General features: G+C 44.7%; 1 protein-coding gene across 1 annotated transcript in view; it reads left to right on the plus strand.

Moving 5' to 3' along the window:
- LOC118386347 (protein disulfide-isomerase A5-like) overlaps window positions 1–21,891 on the plus strand; it is a 76,282-nt gene extending 54,391 nt beyond the window's left edge. Inside the window, exons 12-17 of the mRNA XM_035774032.2 lie at window positions 4,072–4,142; window positions 6,281–6,444; window positions 6,622–6,752; window positions 11,911–11,981; window positions 17,530–17,664; window positions 19,054–21,891. Of these exons, the coding sequence (XP_035629925.1) occupies window positions 4,072–4,142; window positions 6,281–6,444; window positions 6,622–6,752; window positions 11,911–11,981; window positions 17,530–17,664; window positions 19,054–19,119 (638 nt within the window). The 3' untranslated portion in view covers window positions 19,120–21,891. The remainder of the gene's footprint in view (window positions 1–4,071; window positions 4,143–6,280; window positions 6,445–6,621; window positions 6,753–11,910; window positions 11,982–17,529; window positions 17,665–19,053) is intronic.
- Window positions 21,892–23,002: the final 1,111 nt, after the last annotated feature.

The following is a 23,002-nucleotide window of genomic DNA, read 5'->3' on the forward strand; positions in this document are numbered from 1 at the left end:
CCTCCACACTGGCTGGTTCAGTTGTCTGTGCTGCTACACTGCCTCTCTCCCTCCACAATGGCTGGTTCAGTTGTCTGTGCTGCTCCCTCTCTCCCTCCACAATGACTGGTTCAGTTGTCTGTGCTGCTCCCTCCCTCCCTCCACACTGACTGGTTCAATTGTCTGTGCTGCTCCCTCCCTCCACACTGGCTGGTTCAGTTGTCTGTGCTGCTCCCTCCCTCCACACTGCTGGTTCAATTGTCTGTGCTGCTCCCTCTCTCCCTCCACAATGGCTGGTTCAGTTGTCTGTGCTGCTCCCTCCCTCCCTCCACAATGGCTGGTTCAGTTGTCTGTGCTGCTCCCTCCCCGTCCTCCCTCCACACTGCTGGTTCAGTTGTCTGTGCTGCTCCCTCCCTCTCTCCACACTGTGGAAGGTTCAGTTGTCTGTGCTGCTCCCTCCCCTTCCTCTCTCCACACTGGCTGGTTCAGTTGTCTGTGCTGCTCCCTTCCTCCACACTGTGGAAGGTTCAGTTGTCTGTGCTGCTCCCTCCCTCCACACTGTGGCTGGTTCAGTCGTCTGTGCTGCTCCCTCCCTCCACACTGCTGGTTCAGTTGTCTGTGCTGCTCCCTCCCTCTACACTGCTGGTTCAATTGTCTGTGCTGCTCCCTCTCTCCCTTCACACTGGCTGGTTCAGTTCTGTGCTGCTCCCTATCTCCCTCCACACTGGCTGGTTCAGTTCTGTGCTGGTCCCTCCACACTGGCTGGTTCAGTTCTGTGCTGCTCCCTCCACACTGGCTGGTTCAGTTCTGTGCTGCTCCCTCCACACTGGCTGGTTCAGTTGTCTGCTGCGCCCTCTCTCCCTCCACACTGGCTGGTTCAGTTCTGTGCTGCTCCCTCCACACTGGCTGGTTCAGTTGTCTGTGCTGCTCCCTCCACACTGGCTGGTTCACTTATGTGCTGCTCCCTCTACACTGGCTGGTTCAGTTCTGTGCTGCTCCCTCTACACTGGCTGGTTCAGTTCTGTGCTGCTCCCTCCATACACACTGGCTGGTTCAGTTGTCTGTGCTGCTCCCTCCCTCCACACTGGCTGGTTCAGTTGTCTGTGCTGCTCCCTCCCTCCCTCCACACTGGCTGGTTCAGTTGTCTGTGCTCGCTCCCTCCCTCCACACTGGCTGGTTCAGTTGTCTGTGCTGCTCCCTCCCTCCCTCCACACTGGCTGGTTCAGTTCTGTGCTGCTCCCTCCCTCCCTCCACACTGGCTGGTTCAGTTGTCTGTGCTGCTCCCTCCCTCCACACTGTTGCTGGTTCAGTTGTCTGTGCTGCTCCCTCCCTCAATCCACACTGTGGCTGGTTCAGTTGTCTGTGCCCCTCCCTCCCTCTACACTGTGGCTGGTTCAGTTGTCTGTGCTGCTCCCTCTCTCCACACTGTGGCTGGTTCAGTTGTCTGTGCTGCTCCCTCCCCTTCCTCTCTCCACACTGTGGCTGGTTCAGTTGTCTGTGCCCCTCCCTCCCTCCACACTGTGGCTGGTTCAGTTGTCTGTGCCCCTCCCTCCCTCCCTCCACACTGTGGCTGGTTCAGTTGTCTGTGCCCCTCCCTCCCTCCCTCCACACTGTGGCTGGTTCAGTTGTCTGTGCTGCTCCCTCCCTCCACACTGTGGCTGTTTCAGTTGTCTGTGCTGCTCCCTCCCCTTCCTCTCTCCACACTGCGGCTGGTTCAGTTGTCTGTGCTGCTCCCTCTCTCCACACTGTGGCTGGTTCAGTTGTCTGTGCTGCTCCCTCCCCTTCCTCTCTCCACACTGTGGCTGGTTCAGTTGTCTGTGCCCCTCCCTCCCTCCACACTGTGGCTGGTTCAGTTGTCTGTGCCCCTCCCTCCCTCCCTCCACACAGTGGCTGGTTCAGTTGTCTGTGCTGCTCCCTCCCTCCACACTGCGGCTGGTTCAGTTGTCTGTGCTGCTCCCTCTCTCCACACTGTTGAAGGTTCAGTTGTCTGTCCTGCTCCCTCCCCTTCCTCTCTTCACACTGTGGCTGTTTCAGTTGTCTGTGCTGCTCCCTCGTTTTCCTCTCTTCCTCCACACTGTGGCTGGTTCAGTTGTCTGTGCTGCTCCCTCCTCCACACTGTGGCTGGTTCAGTTGTCTGTGCTGCTGAACACCCCTCCCTCAGGAGCCCTCCACACTGTGGCTGGTTCAGTTGTCTGTGCTGCTCCCTCCCTCCTCACTGTGGCTGGTTCAGTTGTCTGTGCTGCTCCCTCCATCCTCACTGTGGCTGGTTCAGTTGTCTGTGGTGAGAGACAGATTCTCGCCACGCCACTGGAGAGGGTGGAGAGGAGGATCTGTTCACAGTAGGAGCGACAGAGGAGAGAGTTAGTTTAGGCTAGGCAACCATGCTCCCTCCCCTTCCTCTCTCCACACTGTGGCTGGTTCAGTTGTCTGTGCTGCTCCCTCCCCTCCCTCCCTCTACACTGTGGCTGGTTCAGTTGTCTGTGCTGCTCCCTCCCCTTCCTCTCTCCACACTGTGGAAGGTTCAGTTGTCTGTGCTGCTCCCTCTTGCCACACTGTGGCTGGTTCAGTCGTCTTTGTGCAGCTGTAGATGCAGGATGTATAGAGACCAATTCATGTCTGTGAATGGCTGAGGTAAACAACAGGATCTGGCCCCCCAACAGGCATATTACCCAGCATCCTCTAGTCTATTCAGACTGGTGATGGAGAGGAGAGGTGGCAAAGAGCCAGCAGATGCTTGGCCCATTGAAAAGCAGCAGAGACAGAGGAGGAAAATTATTTTAATGCCAAGGGAAGCCCATTTGTCTCTCCAACAGCAAAACACACGGACACGAGCCGGCCTGGAGGATAGGGGACATACAGTCAAAGGATGCACTCTCATGCTGTGAATCAGAAAGATAGGATACGGGGGAGATCTAGCTTAGGTTGGGACCCGATACCTTAGGGGCCGAGAGGGAAAAGGATACAGACTTGGAGTAAATGAAGGTGATGGCACGTGGGGAGGTTAAAGTCGCCCAGAACTGTGAGAGGTGAGCCGTAAATGAAGGTGAAGGTGATGGCACCAGTAGAGAGGAGATGATGCAGAGAATAGACTAATACTCTTTTATTCCTGTCTCCTTCTTTTACACTCCTCTTTTTAAGGTCAGACAGAGATGCATCCTGTCTGACAATTCTACAAAAATATTACAATTAAACATGAATACATATTTTGAATGCAGCAGTGTTGTATTGATTTTGTGTATATTACAGCTGTATCTGATTTTAAGGACAGTTCACAGCTGTTTTTGAATATTGAATATTTTTGAATATGTGCCAACTAAAGATCTTGCGGTTCCATCCAACCATGCTCTATAGGAAATATACACACACACACTCTGCTCTTCAAACAGCATAGACTCTTTACAATATACCAACAACAACACATCTAGTGGGATGCTTGGTAATAATATTGAGTTCAGAGTCTGAAAGTTGTTTAGAAATAAGTTGCATTGCTGCAGAGCTCATACATTTTTTATTGAACACAGCATTTATTCATGATGCAGGAATTTGATGTCACAGCCCTGTTGGCAAGCAAGTCAAGCTTACACACACACACACACACACACACACATCATCCACGCAGCTAGTTCTCACACTGTGTGGGAACACTAGTCCTATCGCATACCCAACCCTGCTATGTCACTGGTCTTGCTTAAACTGTCTTCTCCCCTATCACTCTGGCAACAGGGTGTGCAACGCAATACTAGGACGGTGTTCTTCATTTCTTGTACACTCGGTGTACATTTCTATATTGTAGAACTGCCAGTGTTGAGTTGAAAACCATTGGCGGGAACCGAGGAGAATTCCCTGCAGTTTATTTTAATGTTACTTGGATGAGGCCCTACTGAGAATGTAATGTTGTGAATGGCTTGATTCATTCAATTAACGCACTTGGTTGGTTCTATTTAGGCCATTTACTTATGTGATTATGGGTAAGTATGGTGAGAATCCCTAACACTACCCTTAGCACATCTTAAGTCGGCTTGTCATTTCTGTTTCTGTTCGTTAAGTCATCGTCGCTCGGCTAGTCAGGTCTGTTTGTGTTTTCACCTGCAGGGTGTGGCCATTGTAAGAAGATGAAGCCAGAGTATGATGAAGCTGCTGAATACCTCAACAAAGACAAAAATGTAAGTACAATGATGGTGTATATACAGGGTGCTTTTGATGTGTGAGTATGTTTGCATGCATCAGAGAGCTCGTGTTGTTTCTGTGTGTTTAAATGTATGTTCATGCTTATGTTGAAGCCTTGCAACGTCACTCTGTAAAACTAACTTATTCCAAACCCCAGCTGTGAGATATGTATCTGAACATCAGAATAGAACTTTAACCCCACTTGGCCTTGGCTGGTGCTGTCAGAGTCTGACACGCTGGACTCACTGGTTGCCAGAGCTCCTTATGTGTTTCTGATTAGCAGGGTGTGTCTGTCCTCTCCGCTATGGTAATGCTGCACTCCTTCAGCCCTGAGCCAGAGCCAGGGGCAGGCCAATAAATATCACCAGAGATCGCCTCATGATTGGAGCAATTATCTCATCCTTCCCTGTGCTGTCCCCGTGCAGCAGCCTGCCTGGAGATCTGCAGCTTGGACCCACTCTGTCCTCCCTTCCTCCTCTTCTCCTCGGCTCCCTGCCCAGACCCTGTGCTTGGAGGTCAATGGGAAGAGCTCCCACATTACCTAATGCGGATGTGCTGCCTGGAGGCTGTACTACTTACACCCAGAGCACAGGAGACCGCTGAAGTCATCTATTTTTCTCCTTCTGCTTTATATAGAAGTACATAGAGTGAAAATGTGTATTGTTCAGTGTTTTTATTCGGCCTGTATTGAAATACCTCGTAATAGAGGGGTCAACTGTTTTAATTTAATATTTTATTTTACCTCTATTGTGGAGGCTAATCTTACAAATAATCTTGTTATTTTAATCTCTCCTGGAAGTTATTTAGGAGCTGCTGTTTTGTTTGGTGCACTGTGAACTTTGGGAACACACTCTTTACACGGCCGTGCTATACGTCAGTGTGCGTGGGTTTCAAAGTGCAAGGACTCTCCGATGCGCGTCTGTGTTCAACTGAAAACCCTCCTCCTGGGACCTAATTCATAAATTAAGCTGTGGTGGATTTATACTTTCTAGTTTATAGCTGCACTTTTATATTAGTAGATCATGGGGCGGCAGGGTAGCCTAGTGGTTAGAGCTTTGGACTAGTAACCGAAAGGTTGCAAGTTCGAATCCCCGAGCTGACAAGGTACTGTCGTTCTGCCCCTGAACAGGCAGTTAACCCACTGTTCCTAGGCCGTCATTGAAAATAAGAATTTGTTCTTAACTGACTTGCCTAGTAAAATAAAGGTAAAAAAAAGCTTTATTTGAACTAACGTTAGCTACTGTAGCTACCAATTGGCTGGAACAGTTTTCCCAAACGTGAACGATGTGTAACGTCAAGTTTTGCTTGCTAGCAAAACAACAATGTCCATGCCGTTATCAAGCCACTCTACTAAACTCATCTCAGTGAAATGTATGAAGCTGATTTTAATCTCATTGGTGTGTATCGTACTTTATCGTCATGTGATTCGTCATGTGATTCGTCAGTCAACATGCACTAACACCTGTCTACTGTCAGTCACTGAGATGAATCATTTACATTGCTGGCTTCATTAAAAACTGTTCATCTGATGGGTTTATTTATTTGTTGGAGGGCCTATACATGAGGCTGACTTTACCATACTATCCTGGAGGTATACTTACACACCCAGCATCATTACTTTTTGAATGTTAATATCTCTCAACATTACACCATGTGAAATTTGAATATAATATATTTTCATTAGCTTCTTTCTGTTCTGCGGCTGCATGAAATGGCAAACATAACGTGGATTCAGAGATTTACATTTGTTTACTTCATGTTTTTGGCTGCCTGATGAAATGGTATCATCTGTTACTTACGTAGGTTTAGCCAACCAGTAGTCTACGGCTTAGCGGTGTGTTCAATAGATTCCACGATCCAGACAGGAGCGAGTGCTCAGCTCGTTCTCGACACTGAACCCATGTGTGCTCAATGAAATGTACTCCCAATGTGACTTTGACATCAGTACCACCCACCGGGCGAAATTGCGTAAAAAGCTTCCCCTAAACTCGGTGTATGTGCTTACGTTTTTATAGTGGTTTTGCTTTATTCTCACTGGGCTGAGTTGAGCCATAAGGGCGGTGATCCAGTCAGAACTAGCTCATCTATGACGTGATGACGGTATTGTATCCTGACCTGCCTCTTGTTGCTCCAGAGCCCTGGTGTTCTGGCGGCTGTGGATACCACCATCTACAAGGCAGTGGGAGAGCGCTTCAAGATCTCCGGCTTCCCCACCGTCAAGTACTTTGAGAAGGGAGAGGAGAAGTTTACGCTACCCCACCTCAGGAACAAGGACAAGATCATAGAGTTTCTACAGAAGTGAGTCATGATCTTTAACTTTGTTCTGCTTTTCTATAATTCAGGGTCTACCTGCCAGCACAGGATTAGTGTCATATGCTGATCAATGGGCTTCAACTCAGGCAGTTATCAACATTTCTAGTCACAAGTGTTGGTGTGTATCATACCTTATCGTCATGTCTGGTTTTGTTATACCAGCCCCCAGGCACCCCCTCCCCCAGAGCAGTCCTGGGAAGACAAGCCGTCCAGCGTCAGCCATCTAGGAATGGAGGACTTCAGGGAAGCGCTGAAGAAGAAGAAGCATGCCCTCGTCATGTTTTACGCTCCATGTAAGTGTAACCAGTGGGAATTGACCTTGGGTCTCCCGTTTGCCAACCCAATGTCTCAACCATTAGACCAAAAGGACATCCTAAAGGTCCACGGTTGATATTTGTCTATTAAGTCTCAGGCTGGGCTACCTCATGAGTTCACTTCCAAATAACCTCCCGTCACATCACCATGTAAGCACCCTGCCTGCCAGACGACAACAACAACACAACAACTTGTTGATGTCCAATATAACTACATTTTTATTTATGATTGATTGGATTTTTACACCACCAATTTTTGATAACCTATTTTCCCCAGGAAACTAAAGGATTTAGGTCAAGTTTTACACCACCAGTACATAAATCTAGCCTTTTTCTCTGCCAACATCTGCAATCATCTGATGAAGCCACACCTAAGCTGTGAAGGGACCAGAAAATGACAGAATGCCCAAAATAGACTTGTAGTGCTAGAGGGGTAAACATTGTAGATGACATTGACAGGTACAGCATCTCAATATCCTTTCATTGGACACTCACTCACTCACTCACTCACTTTCCAGTTGATGCAGGACATGTTCATGTGATGAACCGACTCGCAAGCAGCCCTGAAGTCACTGTCTGATAAGAGCCTTCAAAGACTGCGCTCATCACCACTGCACCTTCCGTCTTCCTATTAGTGAACATGAAGCAAAACAACTCCTAAATGCCTCTTGGCTTTTCCTCTACGAGGCAGCACGAGGCAATAACAACCTTCTCTTTTTCTTTCTCTACTCCAAGGCGAGTCCCATATGGCACCCAACCGGGAGACAGGGAGTGGAGTTCCATTTGGGAGGCAGGCAACGTTGTCTAATCCTCTGTGGAACATCCTCCTGTCAGTGGCTTTGAGAGATCAAACTAGTCACTAACACATGAAGACTCTCTAATCAAATGCCTTCAGTTATGTTCATTGTTACCTAAAGGAGGTCTTCCGTCTCTTCTAATTTCCAGCCTCCTCTTCGTCAGATTTTCTTCTGAACTAAACTGCTGCCTATACACATATGCCAGGGAGGGTAACGTTACCTCCACCTATCCCGGGAAATTCCTGCTAATTAACTTTTATGTTGCCCTTCATGAAATGCTTGTTTGTGTCGTACCTTTTTAAGCTAATTAGTGTGGAAAGATTCTAATTTACAACACAAATGCTTAAGGGTGATTTAATTGAGGACCGAAAGCTATATTTGAATTGGCACTTTCAAGTGTGAAGTCTAGACACAAAAGAGTTTGTATATTATAACCTGCACATATTGGAGAGAAAAAGCACATACAGGATATAAACTCAGTAAAAAAAGAAACGTCCCTTTTTCAGGACCCTGTCTTTCAAAGATAATTAGTGAAAATCCAAAACTTCCCAGATCTTCATTGTAAACGTTTTAAACACTGTGTCCCTATGCTTGTTCAATGAACCATAAACATGCACCTGTGGAACGGTCGTTAAGACACTAACAGCTTACAGACGGTAGGCAATTAAGGTCACAGTTATGAAAACTTAGGACACTAAGAGGCCTTTCTACTGACTGAAAAACACCAAAAGAAAGATGCCCAAGGTCCTTGGTCATCTGTGTGAACGTGTCTTAGGCATGCTGCAAGGAGGCATGAGGACTGCAGATGTGGCCAGGCCAATAAATTGCAATGTCCGTACTGTGAGACGCCTAAGAAGGCACTACAGGGAGACAGGACGGACAGCTGATCGTCCTCGCAGTGGCAGACCACGTGTAACAACACCTGCACAGGATCGGTACATCTGAACATCACACCTGCTGGACAGGTACATGATGGCAACAGCAACTGCCTGAGTTACACCAGGAATCAAATCAAATGTTATTTGTCACATACACATGGTTAGCAGATGTTAATGCAAGTGTAGCGAAATGCTTGTGTTTCTAGTTCCGACAATGCAGCAATATGCAACGAGTAATCTAGCTAACAATTTCACAACAATTACCTTATACACACACAAGTGTAAAGGAATGAATAAGTATATGTACATAAAAATATATGAATGAGTGATGGTATAGAACGGCATAGGCCAGATGCAGTAGATGGTATAGAGTACAGTATATACATATGAGATGAGTAATGTAGGGTATGTAAACATTATATGAAGTGGCTTGTGAGGCATTTATTACATCAATTTTTCCAGTGGCTGCAGTTGAGTCAGTATGTTGGTAGCAGCCACTCAATGTTAGTAATGGCTGTTTGACAGTCTGATGGCCTTGAGATAAGCTGTTTTTCAGTCTCTTGGCCCCTGCTTTGATGCACCTGTACTGACCTCGCCTTCTGGATGATAGCAGGGTGAACAGGCAGTGGCTTGGGTGGTTGTTGTCCTTGATGATATTTTTCTTGTGACATCGGGTGGTGTAGGTGTCCTGGAGGGAAGGTAGTTTGCCCCCGGTGATGCGTTGTGCAGACCTCACTACCCTCTGGAGAGCCTTATTTTTGGGTGGAGCAGTTGCCATACCAGGCGGTGATACAGCCCAACAGGATGCTCTCGATTATGCATCTGTAGAATTTTGTGAGTGCTTTTGGTGACAAGCCAAATTTCTTCAGCCTCCTGAGGTTGAAGAGGCGCTGATGTGCCTTCTTCACCACGCTGTCTGTGTGGGTGGACCAATTCAGTTTGTCCATGATGTGTACGCTGAGGAACTTAACTTTCTACCCTCTCCGCTACTGTCCCGTTGATGTGGATGGGGAACGCACAATCCCTCCATCAGTGCTCAGACTGTCCGCAATAGGCTGAGAGAGGCTGAACTGAGGGATTGTAGACCTGTTGTAAAGCAGGTCCTCACCAGACATCACTGGCAACAACGTCGCCTATGGGCACAAATCCAACTTCGCTGGACCAGACAGGACTGGCAGAAAGTTCTCTTCACTGACGAGTCTCGGTTTTGTCTCACCAGGGGTGATGATCGGATTTGCGTTTATCATCGAAGGAATGAGCGTTACACCGATGCCTGTACTCTGGAGCGGGATCGATGGAGGGTCCGTCATGGTCTGGGGCGGTGTGTCACAGCATCATCGGACTGAGCTTGTCATTGCAGGCAGTCTCAATTCTGTACATTACATGGAAGACATCCTCCTACCTCATGTGGTATCCTTCCTGTAGGCTCATCCTGACATGACCCTCCAGCATGACAATGCCACCAGCCATACTGCTCGTTCTGTGTGTGGTTTCCTGCTAGACAGTAATGTCAGTGTTCTGACATGGCCAGTGAAGAGCCCGGATCTCTATCCCATTAAGCACGTCTGGGACCCGTTGGATCGGAGGGTTAGAGCAAGGGCCATTCCCCCCAGAAATGTCCGGGAACTTGGAGGTGCCTTGGTGGAAGACTAGGGTAACATCTCACAGCAAGAACTGGCAAATCCATGAGGAGGAGATGCACTGCAGATACTGACTGTTACTTTTGATTTTGTTCAGTGACACATTATCCCATTTCTGTTCGTCACATGTCTGTGGAACTTGTTCAGTTTGTCTGTTGTTGAATCTTATATTCATACAAATATTTACACATGTTACGTTTGCTGAAAATTAACACCTTTTACAGTGAGAGGACATTTCTTTTTTTTGTTGAGTTCACTATAGCTCTGCCACCAATTACAGAAGGAGATTCAACAGATTTTACATTCTTCTACAATTAAATGAAAACGGGAAAATCAAAGTAGAAGGCTTGCTGCGGCACCCTGTAGTTCTGTTCTTGAATGTCAATGATTACTGTACCTGAAAGGGACTGAGAATGACTAAGGAGGCTTTCACAAGAAAAGGACAGGGTTCTTATGTGACAATAATGATTTCTAGTCACTTTTCAGCAGAAAACGATCCAGAAGTGTTCACTTAAGTTCAGACCCGTTCTTGGACATGTTCTTACCAACAAAAGTGGCACCAGTAAGCACTTGTAACAAGTGAGTATGTACAGTAGTTGTCTCCAAGCAGGTGTGGCCTCTCTCTGGCCGCTGTGTATCCCTGCTGAGAAACACCTGTAAAAGACATGAAGAAAAGGTTGCCATTTAGATATCCAGCATTTTAGGGGTTGTTATCCCCTCTTCTGAAAATGCAGAGTAGCCTAGTGGTTAGAGCGTTGGACTAGTAACCGGAAGGTTGCAAGTTCAAACCCCCAAGCTGACATGGTATCTGTCGTCCTGCCCCTGAACAGGCAGTTAACCCACTGTTCCTAGGCCGTCATTGAAAATAAGAATTTGTTCTTAACTGACTTGCCTAGTTAAATAAAGGTAAAATAAAAACTTTAGGTCTTCAAGAGAGGAGCCATTAGCTGTTCACTGTGGTCAATGAGGCAGGTCCACATTAACCAACCACCACAGGCCTGGAGCCAAGCCCATCCTCTCAGCTCGGATAATTATCGGTGGGGTGTGTATGTATAATCACTCTCATCATGGTCCATAAATGAGGTGGTGCAGAGCGTGTCACAATCCAGGCTTTGTTTCGCAGAGGCAGAAATCTGAATACATTTGTATCTTTTGGAGAAAAAAATTTGAATGGCACATTCAACAAAACTTTTAGTGAGGAGTTGAAATGCTTGATTCACCTTTTTGCTAACCTTCGTATCACTGTGGTGAACTATGGCTGTGACGTCAGTCAGTTAGCAAAGTGGACAGCTTGTCAAACTGACAGTGTGACACACAGGAGGGCTGTAAATGTGCCTGTCCCTCTATGTAAAGGGCTGGGTGCGTGCACACACACACACACACACACACACACACCAATCCTCTCACCTGGTGTGTGTGTGGTGTTCAGGGGGCCGGTGACGGATATGAATCTCCCGAGGAAAGCGCCAGGGAGGTTTCATTTATGACTCCAGTAAAGGGATTTATACCTCCCTATAAAATACAAGTGCACCATTACTAATGTGGGGTAATTGTGTAAGTGACATGCAGGGACAGAGAGTGTGTGTGTTGCGTGCATTCTTGCCTGTGTGTTTGTGTGAGAGAGAAGGAGAGCATATGACCATAGATTAGACATTTTGTGTGCTTGAATTACAATTTCTCCTGTTATAATGTCGTTGTGTAGTATTCATGTCAGTTGGGGTGAGCCAAATGTCACATTCTAGTTGGGGTGAAAGGCAGTTCACAACATTAAAGGTCAACGGTCATGCTGTGATAATGACCATAATTCTATGCTCCCTAACAGGGTGTCCCCACTGCAAGAACGCTGTCCCTCATTTCACCACTGCAGCAGATCTCTTTAAAGAGGACCGCAAGGTGAGCCTTCCTCCAGCCCTCTCCTGAATCTCACATCTCTTTTCTCTTTCTTAATGTACTGATGATGACACTACTACTCATTTAAATGGCCCTCTCTGACACTACTACTCATTTAATGTCTCTCTCTGACACTACTGTACTACTCATTTAAATGGCCCTCTCTGACATTACTACTCATTTAGATGTCTCTCTCTGACACTACTACTCATTTAGATGGCCCTCTCTGACACTACTACTCATTTAGATGGCCCTCTCTGACGCTACTACTCATTTAGATTGCCCTCTCTGACACTACTACTCATTTAGATGGCCCTCTCTGACACTACACTACTACTCATTTAGATGGCCCTCTCTGACACTACACTACTACTCATTTAAATGGCCCTCTCTGACACTACTACTCATTTAGATGGCCCTCTCTGACGCTACTACTCATTTAGCTGTCCCTCTCTGACACTACTACTCATTTAGATGGCCCTCTCTGACACTACTACTCATTTAGATGGCCCTCTCTGACGCTAATACTCATTTAGATGGCCCTCTCTGACGCTACTACTCATTTAGATGGCCCTCTCTGACGCTACTACTCATTTAGATGGCCCTCTCTGACGCTACTACTCATTTAAATGGCCCTCTCTGACACTACTACTCGTTTAAATGGCCCTCTCTGACACTACTACTCATTTAGATGGCCCTCTCTGACACTACTACTCGTTTAGATGGCTCCTTCGCCCTCTTAACTCTAATACCCGCTGACTCCCTGACTCAGTCACGCTTTCCAGTTGTTTACAAGATCCTCCCTAGCTGTCTGACTCATACATACACACACACACACTCTAATGCAAACTCCTTGAGCAACAGTGGAACGTGCATCGCTGCACTCTCAGCTTAGCATTGTTAATCATTATAACTCTCTAAATGACCACAAACACAAAGAAGGTGAAGTGTTGTTGGAATAAATTACTTGAATACATCACGCGTAATGGTTGTGACACTCTTTCTTAATCCAGCAAAGCACTTTGGTATTTGGCATGCATATCTTTCATTATTCATATTGTTGGAATGTGGATATCAATCTCTGATGCTAACATTAGAAACATTTACTAAATCACTGAATGTGTGAGGTAACTCTTCATTCTGGTCTTAATGCTGTAAGTATTGATATGTCAAGGGAATAGTTATTGTTGTTCAGAATCAGATCTGCAATGTTCATTGTCAGCCCAGAATGTGTCTGATTGGTGAATCGCTCTGCTGTGGATCAGCACAGCCACCCAGCCTAGGTCCAAGAATTAGTGTCTTTATTCCAGACGCACGCACAGCACCATCACCATCTACTGGCTCTCTGATTATAGGCCAGATCCCATTCACGGGGTGCGGTTGAAACAAGTCACTGTCTAATGTGTCCGTTCCGTCACTGAGACTCTCAATGGTCCAGAGGAGAGCTGTTGTCTGCAAAGCTGCTTGTCTGAAGGATCTCCTGTGTCAACGCCGAGTAAACAACACTGAGAACAGATTCAGATGTCTGCAGGTGGGGTGTGGTGTTGCAACCTCCATTTCACTGTCACAATAAGAGTTTGGGGGAGAACAAATGCTCAAAAGCTCTGTGTAGCCAGGGCTGGCGGGAGGCAGGGCAGGGATGCTGTAGTGGTTGTGTGAGGAGCAAGGATGTGTGATGCACATATCCACAGAAGGGACTTCTCTTAACATCCCCAACTACTTCTCATGCTCCTTCTTCTCCCTCTCTGTCCCTGGGTTTTGGAGGAGGTAAAGGGGTGACTGGGCAGGAGTGAAAGAAGAGCAGCTCATTCAGCCCTGCTCACAATTTATAGTGTAAAGCATAAGCCCCAGTCAGTGTATTGGCACTGTGCAGGAGTAGATGTGGATAACAATGTCGTCAGGACCAGTGTCACAGTATTCCTTAGTATCGTGGCAAGGACTCTTTTGGAAAACGGCCCTGATGTTGGAAACAAACATTGTGACATTTAGACATTTTTAGTCGGTTAGCAGATGTTCTTATCAAGAGTGACTAACATGAGCAATTGGGGTTAGGTGCCTTGCTCAAGGGCACATCGATAGATTGCTCAGGGATTTGAACCAACAACCTTTCGGTAACTGGCCCAACGCTCTTAACCGCTAGGCTACCTGCCACCCCGGCATTCTGTTGTCATGCAGAGTCACGTATTTATTTTCCAACCATTAGAACACAATATTTTACTCGCAGCAGCAGGAGGTTTTTAAAGGACCGGTTTGAAAAAAATATATTGTCATACTGGTATGGTCACAGCCCTATATCAGTCTGTTGGGCTACTTCTCTGCCTCGTTTACCCAAGACAAACACCACCAGCTTAGCTCTGGCTTTGAAGAACACCCCAATTAAACACCACATATGGTATTGTATAAAAGAGAAAGGAGGAATAGGGAAGAATAAGTGGGCTATCAGTGTGCATGCAGAGGCTTTGTACAATGCAAGCAATGTTCTTTTTCTGATTGAACTGAATGTCAGCATATTCCGTCATATAAAAAGAGGAGGCTGGCCGGAATCACGTCTTACAAAAATCTAAGTTGTAATTTTGATGAGAACACTGTAGTGATTCGTGAAGCGGTGAAATTGCCTTTTTGATACAGCAGCCTAATAACCTCCTTATGCAGGGTGGATTTTTCTGCTACACACAAACGCACACACTGTCATTAATTAGTACCTCAGGTAGATAGTCCACAAGTGATTTTCCTACTCTGGAAGACATGCATGTGTGACTTGATGTGAATACTTACGTTAGCTCCTCAAGCTAGTGCCTTAGCTTTGGCTCTGTAGGCTGACACAGTCCTGTGGTGCACAGAAGGTCTGGGTTCGAACCCAGTCACACACATTGCTGCCTGTCTGCTTTAAGCACAATATGAAGTGTCTCTAAAGCCTTGTTCACAATGCTCAAATCATTTTATTTTTCAAATCCGTTTTGGAATACTGACTGTCCAAACCGCAAGTTACAGGTGACCAAATTGGATTTGTGTCTTCAGACTGTAGTAATTTGCTGACATGGCTACGCTGGTTGTCATGGTAATAACAGTGTAAAAACCACTTGTGGGCATATGAATCAGATTTCACCGTTAGACACAAGTCACATGACCAGGAATCGGATTTGTGTTATCAGATTTTAAAGCACCTACAAAGGTGTTTTGAAATGTAGCTTGAAATATCTGATTTTTTTGTGCTTTTTGGCTGTTCAGACTGCAGGGGAAAAAATTATAATTTTGAATTGGATATGCAAAGAAAAATGAATTTAAGTCCATTCAAACTGCCAGTGTGGACAAGGATTTATATACTTCCAACTGTCCTCTACACAGTATCTCTCAATGCTCATTGTTGAAGCTCTTGTGTTGTGATCAATGAGATGTTGTTGGAGATCTTATTAACCAGAGGGAATCAATAACTGCATTGGCCAGAAACCTTTGGAAAAACAATCCTTTTACAACATCATTCTCCTCATGTCAATTTACTTCAACTCTGATTGATCGTACTGGGCTGAGTCTGTGTGTCAGTCTGTTCTACAGTAAGGTGCTGCTGTAAGAGACCCGGTATGGGGAAAAGCTACGTACTGTAATACACGCATCCACTGTTTCTAAGCAGGTGCTGGAGATCAAAATGTATATATTCATGTAACTGTTCAGACACGTGCATATTTTATGTTCCTATATGCTTGGTTGACAATGTTTCAACCTTTTGGTCTTAAAAACAATCTAGGTCAGTGGTTCCCAACTCCAGTCCTCGAGTACCTTCCAACAGTACACATTTTTGTTGTAGCCCCAGACAACAACAAAAAACACCTGATTAAACTCATTGAGGGCTTGATGATTAGTTGAATCTGGTGTGTTTGTCCAGGGTTACAATACTGTTGGGAGGACTGGAGTTGGGAAACGGTAAAAATACCCCTTTGACTTTGAAAATGGCAAGAGACCTCTCTGATCTGTGAGATACCTCTTATGTTGACAGGTTCCTTATTGGCCATGCAGACACACACAACAATCTAAGAAGGGTTTAACCATTCATCTGTGCTTTGACAGTAATGCTGAATCCTTCCATTTATGTTTTCACTCACTGAACAGAGCGTGTTAGACAACGGCTTTAATCATTTAAATAATGTATTTTTAAATGTCTGAGATGAGCATTTCATGTTGTTATTATGTAGGCGACATGTCAGAGGATTCACCTGTCTGAGCAACACGTCAAACTGTCCAATTAGTTTAGCCTCACCGAGACATCAATCATTTACATATTCAACATATTGGTCCTCAGGTGACTGATGGTGGTTACTTGATGGTGACAAGCTGAATGTGCTGCGTGGTGTCCCAAATGGCACCTTATTCCCTCTTAAAAATAGTGCACTACATAGGGAATGGGATACCATTTGGGACACGTATGCTGACATTTGAGCCATCCAGAAGGACAAGCCGAGCAGAGGGAGGGGGTGAGCTATGTTTCAGAGAGATGGTATTTACGGCTCATTTGTGCTGTTTTTTTTCTGACTGCCGTGCTGTGACAGACCCAACATAAATCTCTTTTGTTGTTTTTATGTAGGAGTGATTGGTTTTCTTTTCCCACCCACTCTTAATGGTCTAGCTTGATAGAAATGTATTAGGCATTTTTCTTAAAGGGGATGTTCAGTATTTTACTTTATTTGATTTAACTAGGCAAGTAAGTTAAGAACTAATTCTTATTTACAATGACTGCCTACACCGGCCAAACCTGGATGACGCTGGACCAGTTGTGCGCCTCCCTATGGGACTCCCAATCACGGCCGGTTGTGATACAGCCTGGAATCAAACCAGGGTGTTTGTAGTGACGTCTCTAACGCTGAGATGCAGTGCCTTAGATCGCTGCGCCACTCGGGAGCCCCAATGGTAGATGGTTCCTCACCCTAAAATGTGTCTATGGGACAGGAGAAACTGTTATCCATGTTATGGTTTTATTTAAGCGGACATTACAAACTTACCCCACACAGCTCTGGGTTAAAGGGAAAGTTTGAAATTTTGCTCAGTTGCTAGCTAAAATGGCTAGCTAAAAATCTATAGGAGTGATGGGGGCAAATGAGCAGGTGAGGAACCATCTAACAATAAGTGGTAAACGAAACTTACCCTTTAACCCAGTTGGCTTTGCAGGCTGAATTTGAGAATGTGCCGGGAATCAATGCAGACGCAGAACAGCTCAGTCGGTGCCAAAGTAGCCGTGTTGAAATAATTTACTGTAAATGTCCACTTTCTTGTTGTGAATAACTTTATAGTATTTTGCAACATGCACACATTTTACCCTAGTAGGCTTGTTCATTGTCCAGCGCATATGGCAACAAAAATGTAAACGCTTTAGAACAGTCATGCTTTTAACCGCTCATGAAATTTGTTTCAAAGAAATGCAATACAATCCTACACATCCATGAGGTTTTTATGCAACTGACCATTGTCTAAACTAGTTGTGGTTGCTGTTACAGATTTGAGTTCTGTGGATGACAATATCATGTTGAAGCTACAGTAAGCTACTATATGCTTTGTCCCTCAGATTGCCTATGCTGCTGTGGACTGCACTAAAGGACCGAACCAAGAACTGTGCAAGCAGGAGGGTGTGGAGGGCTACCCCACGTTCAACTACTACAACTATGGGAAGTTTGCAGAAAAATACAACGGAGAACGAGGGGTAAGTGACATCTTCTGCCGAGTCCCCAACAACCGGTTTTCACGGGAAATGGAAAGAGTCTGTGATGCGACTTCCGCTTTTGGATGGTGACACTCCATTTTAGCTCCTCCTCCATGTTTACTGGATTGGTTGAACAGTGCAGAGAGACTAATCTATGGACCTGACTGTGAATATCCCCAAAATTATTTTAATGAGTTACAAAGTGCTTCAGCCTAAAACCCCAAACAGCAAACAAAGGTGTCAGTCTAGGAAAAATTAGAAAGGCCAAAACCTAGGAAGAAATAGAGAGGAAAATTCATTAGAACATGACTAATCATAAATGACCAGCATGGGATTTCAGAACAGTTGAAATGACTGGACTGAATATGTCAGGATATACATCTGATCACAGATAGGTAGGGGCGTGGATCAGTATCTGCTGACCACCATTTGCCTCATGCAGCGTGACACATCTCCTTCACGTGGAGTTGATCAGGCTGTTGATTGTGGCCTGTGGAATGTTCACTTCTTCAATGGCTGGGCGAAGCTGCTGTATATTTGCGGGAACTGGATAAGGCTGTCGCACGTGTTGATCCAGAGCATCCCAAACATGCTTAATGGGTGGCATGTCTGAGTATGCAGGCCATGGAAGAACTGGGACATTTTCAGGTTTCTTGGCCAGGTCGCAGTTGTAAATGAATCGATAAAATGCAATAGTGTTCGTTGTCTGTAGCTTATGCCTGCCCATACCATAACCCCACCTCCACCATGGGGCGCTGTTCACAATACAAACCCACAGTTTCATCAGCTGTCCATGTGGCTGGTCTCAGACGATCCCACAGGTGAAAAAGAAGGATGTGGAGGTCCTGAGCTGGTGAACATTCCTGCAGTCAGCATGCCAATTGCACACTCCCTCAAAACTTAAGACATCTGTTGTGATACAACTGCACATTTTAGTGGACTTTTATTGTCCCCAGCACAAGGTGCACATGTGTAATCAGCTTCTTGATATGTCACACCTGCCAGGTGGATGGATTATCTTGGCAAAGGAGAAATGTCACTAATAAGCAAATTTGTGTATTTTAGAGAAATAAGCTTTTTGTCCGTATTGAACATTTCTGCTTTCTTTTATTTCAACTCATTAAACATGGGGCCAACACTTTACATGTTTCATTTTATGTTTTTGTTCAGTGTAGTTTCAGGCTTTTCTTTTGATCCTGCTACGCTAGGTTATAGTCTTAGTGCCCTATTAAAAGATCATTTATACACTTTTGTTGTCCTTTGAAAATGGAATCTGTCAACTTTCACAATTTCAATACTTTCTGTATTTATAAATTCTGCCTTATAATACATTTACACTGTTAACCTCTACATCTTTATAACAGGCCTCTCCTGTCTTCCTCTCCCCAGGAGGCGGGGTTTATAGGTTTCATGCGCAGCCTGCGGGACCAGGGCAAGAGGAAGGAGGAGCTTTAAGGCAGGGTGTGGTGAGGAGGAGGAGCCTGTCGTTGCACTGTGACCCTGGACAGGGGCCTCTTAGCACTGACATCTAGTGATGTCGTCATGATCTGACATCACGGGGCGGGGACTTGTGAACCTCAGCGTTTCAGCGAAAGGCTTTTTTTATACTGATATAGATCGATCATGTGATCAGCTTTGTAATAACAGTGGGATTACCTACCGTGTGACCACTTGAGACCATTTTTTTTTCTTGATAAAAAAAAAGAAACATGAAAATGTTGCCCAAATACTGTGACTGCATTTGTGAAAAGCTACACCTTATACTGTATCTATGCAATACCGGACCCTCCCTTTCAGATCCACTCTTGTGTGGTTGGTGGCTGTACTGGTGGTTGGACGGTGGGGAAACCACCTACAGTACTGTACATCACAGGGACCATCACTACAGTACTACCGGTCACTACATCCTTGTTCATTCACCTCAAGAGGAATACAATCTAAGCATACAACTCTTTCGATATTTGTGTGCATACCTATCTATTAGGTATGGGTTTGTTTCAGGATGATGAGGATCAGGATCTAATAGCTAAAACTGTGGCCTTTTTAATAAATATGTATGAAAGCTAATCACTCAGCGCAGAGTCAGACAGATAGTAGGGTAGTGAATAATACGAGGCCCTAAAACATAAAGCTCTTATAGTGGTGTGTTGAATCCTGGTGCTTCTGTTTTTCAAAGTCAGCTATGAGAGAAAGAGATGACAAATCAGACACACATGTAAAATGACCCAAATAAATTAGAATTATTATGTTACTGTGCTGAACCTGGGGGCAGCAGGGTGGCCTAGTGGTTAGAGCATTGGACTAGTAACTGAAAGGTTGCAAGTTCAAATCCCAGAGTTGACAAGGTACAAATCTGTCATTCTACCCCTGAACAAGGCAGTTAACCCACTGTCATTGAAAATAAGAATTTGTTCTTAACCAACTTGCCTATATAAATAAAGGTAAAATACATTTTAAAACTCCAGACGTCAATGATTTACAGAAGCCTCCTGTTGTCGTAGTGATATTATTTTTTACTGTAGACGTGTTGGTTGTCTAGCAACAAAACCAACGTGTAACTATGGGGCGCAACAGACGGGGTTGTTGACAACATGTAAACTTTATTTAGTCTCCAATGTTTATTGAAAACAAATACATTTGAACAAAGAGCAAAAACATTGTTGCATTTGTTGGTTAGCTAGCTAGCAAATGTTTTGCCACATTAGCATAGACGTGACATTAGCCAAAACGCCTCAAAACGAGACATGGTATCAAGAACAAGATAAAACTAGCTGAAACGAGCCACCTATGATTCCCAATGTGGCAGCTTCTTGTCATTGTTGCTAGCTATCTGCCATCCAGAATCACAACAGCATACAGACTTCTGACCCATTGAAGTGTGCACATCATTTCCATGTCAGCTAACCCATCTCTTGTCCTGCATTCCTTTTAGTGTTACTGAAATGCGTCTAAAAAACAGTTTTGCCTCTTGCAAGTGTTTTTCCATGATATTATCGAAGACCAATTCAAAACAAAGCCCTTGGAAAAGATCTGGGGCCAAATATGGTCATTAATGTGCTATTTCCACAGGAACAAGACTGCGCCAGTCCCTCCCTTTTTGTCTCTAGCAATCAGAACCAGTCAGGTCAATATCAGGAGTCATATGGGATTATTATTAGAAAAGATCCAGGATATCAGTTCCATCTGAACAATGTCAAGAATCCAAGAGCATATTGTCTCTGTCCTCGTCTGAGAAATGTTATCCCATATGTCCCAGGACATCCAAATGGATGACTTCAGATTTCACAGTGCAGAGGTGTGAGAAAGTCAATGGACATCCTTAACACCCCCACCACACACACACACACACCACCCGAGCTTGGCACCATCATCAATACCGGAGCCATTATCTTTGTGGCGACTTTAAGGCTGTGTGTTTTTAACTCCCCGGCTTACGCCGCTATAAATATTTAAAGGCCTATCTGTAGCTGAACTTGTGTTTTATTATTCAGGAGTTTGGTTCCTTTCATTATTGAATAAGGTTCTCAGGGATAGCGAAAACACAATTAAAGGGAACTAGCTTGTTGTATTAATTTGCGTTGCAGTTAGATGGTTTTGAGCTCTAGAGTCTCCACATTTAAAATAATTGTTTACATTTGTCTTGTATGGAAAAATAACTAAATGTATAGATCAATGGTCCAGTTTACTTTTCCTGTTCAAAGTAATTGCAGGAAGTATTAAATAAAATATGTTGTGCAGATGGGGGTTAATGAACTGACTAATACTGTACATTGTTTGGGTTTCTAAATGGATTAGTTGCAAATGAAAAGATGTAAATGAACTGCAGACTGACATAGAACACGGTCTCCAATCAATGTTACCATAACATTTCTGCATCATTCAAAACCAGCTGCGACATCGCAGAACGTTGGGAGAATGCTTTACTGTATGGAGCTGGATTTTGACACACATGCTGTTTTTTTTAGATGTTCAGTTTTCTTTCTGTTGGGATGATTTTCTTTGTTTGCTTTGACTTGTTTCTGCAGTACAAGGCTCACTCAGTGCTATCAAATGGTTAAAGACTTATCATAAACACCACTTGTCTCATCCCAAAGCCCTCATATTGTGTGGAAACTGTCACATCTATGCATAGAGGTCATTGTCGCCTTGGTTGACTTTCTGTGCCCAGCCATATGTACAGTTCTGCCCTTCGAATGAGGCCCTTGCTAAAATAAAAAGTCAAACATTTCCAAGATACTGTTGTGTTCTCTATGGATGTTCTCAATTTCAATCATTTATCATCTTTGCAAAATCTCCTTTCATTTTTACTTTAATGCAATGGCTAAGTATTACAATTTACTGATAGATACTTATAGATGGTGAAGAATACCATGTAGCATAAAGTCCGGAGATAGTGAAAGCCAAGAAGACTGGGATTTTTTTGTGTCCAAAGTTTGTTTAACCTATGTCCTGTCAGATCCTAAACACAGATTGCAGCTGATCTTTTTTTTTTGCTTAGTTACTTACAAACTCAGCCAGAGCTATAGTGTCCAAAGCAGACACGAAACACTGGACAGCCACCATGAAATAAATGGAGTTTGACATCAGGGGTCAGTGGCTTGATTGACATAACCGGTGAAGTCCCAGATCTGTTTGTTTCCCAAACAACGTTTGGCATTAGAATTCCACAAGGACTTGGCAAGACAACACAGGCAGATCTGTGACCTAGGCCTAGTGAAAGCTGTTTTGAACCCTCTCACCCCCCCCTGTCTGGGGTCTGGCCTGGTTCTCCATCATCCAGTCGGGAAGACAAATAGACCTGTAGCGGCTCTCAGCGGAACTGACACTCAGGAGTTTGTGACTAGAGCCTGGGCTGGAAGAGAATGGCGATATGTCCTAAATAAAAAAATCCCTCTCTCCTCAGGCAGAGGTACCATCGTTATCACTTATTTTATTTTTTAACCTTTATCACTACAGAGTTGTTAACTGTTAAACTTGACTAATAACAGTCTAAAAACCTAGACTCAGTTTTAACTTTGGTTTCTTTAAGACTATGCGTAGCTACTTGAATATACTCCTGCTTGGTAGATGCATCCCACTGGGCACAGACGTCAGTTCAACTAGTTTGATTTACATTTGGTCGAACTGATATGACTTCAACGTTAAATTGACAAAAATTCACCATGACATTGCATTTAGGTTAGACGTTGGGCGAAAAAAATATGAAATGCCCTTAAATTTATAACTTTTTGCAAATCCAATACATTTTCCATATCAATTAAATGGCAGTGATTTTGGGGGGTTTAAAGGACGTAGAAACAATGTTGATTCAACACTTTTTGCTCAGTGGGATACAACA

Source organism: Oncorhynchus keta, chromosome 7 (genome assembly GCF_023373465.1).
Source record: "Oncorhynchus keta strain PuntledgeMale-10-30-2019 chromosome 7, Oket_V2, whole genome shotgun sequence".
NCBI lineage: Eukaryota > Metazoa > Chordata > Actinopteri > Salmoniformes > Salmonidae > Oncorhynchus > Oncorhynchus keta.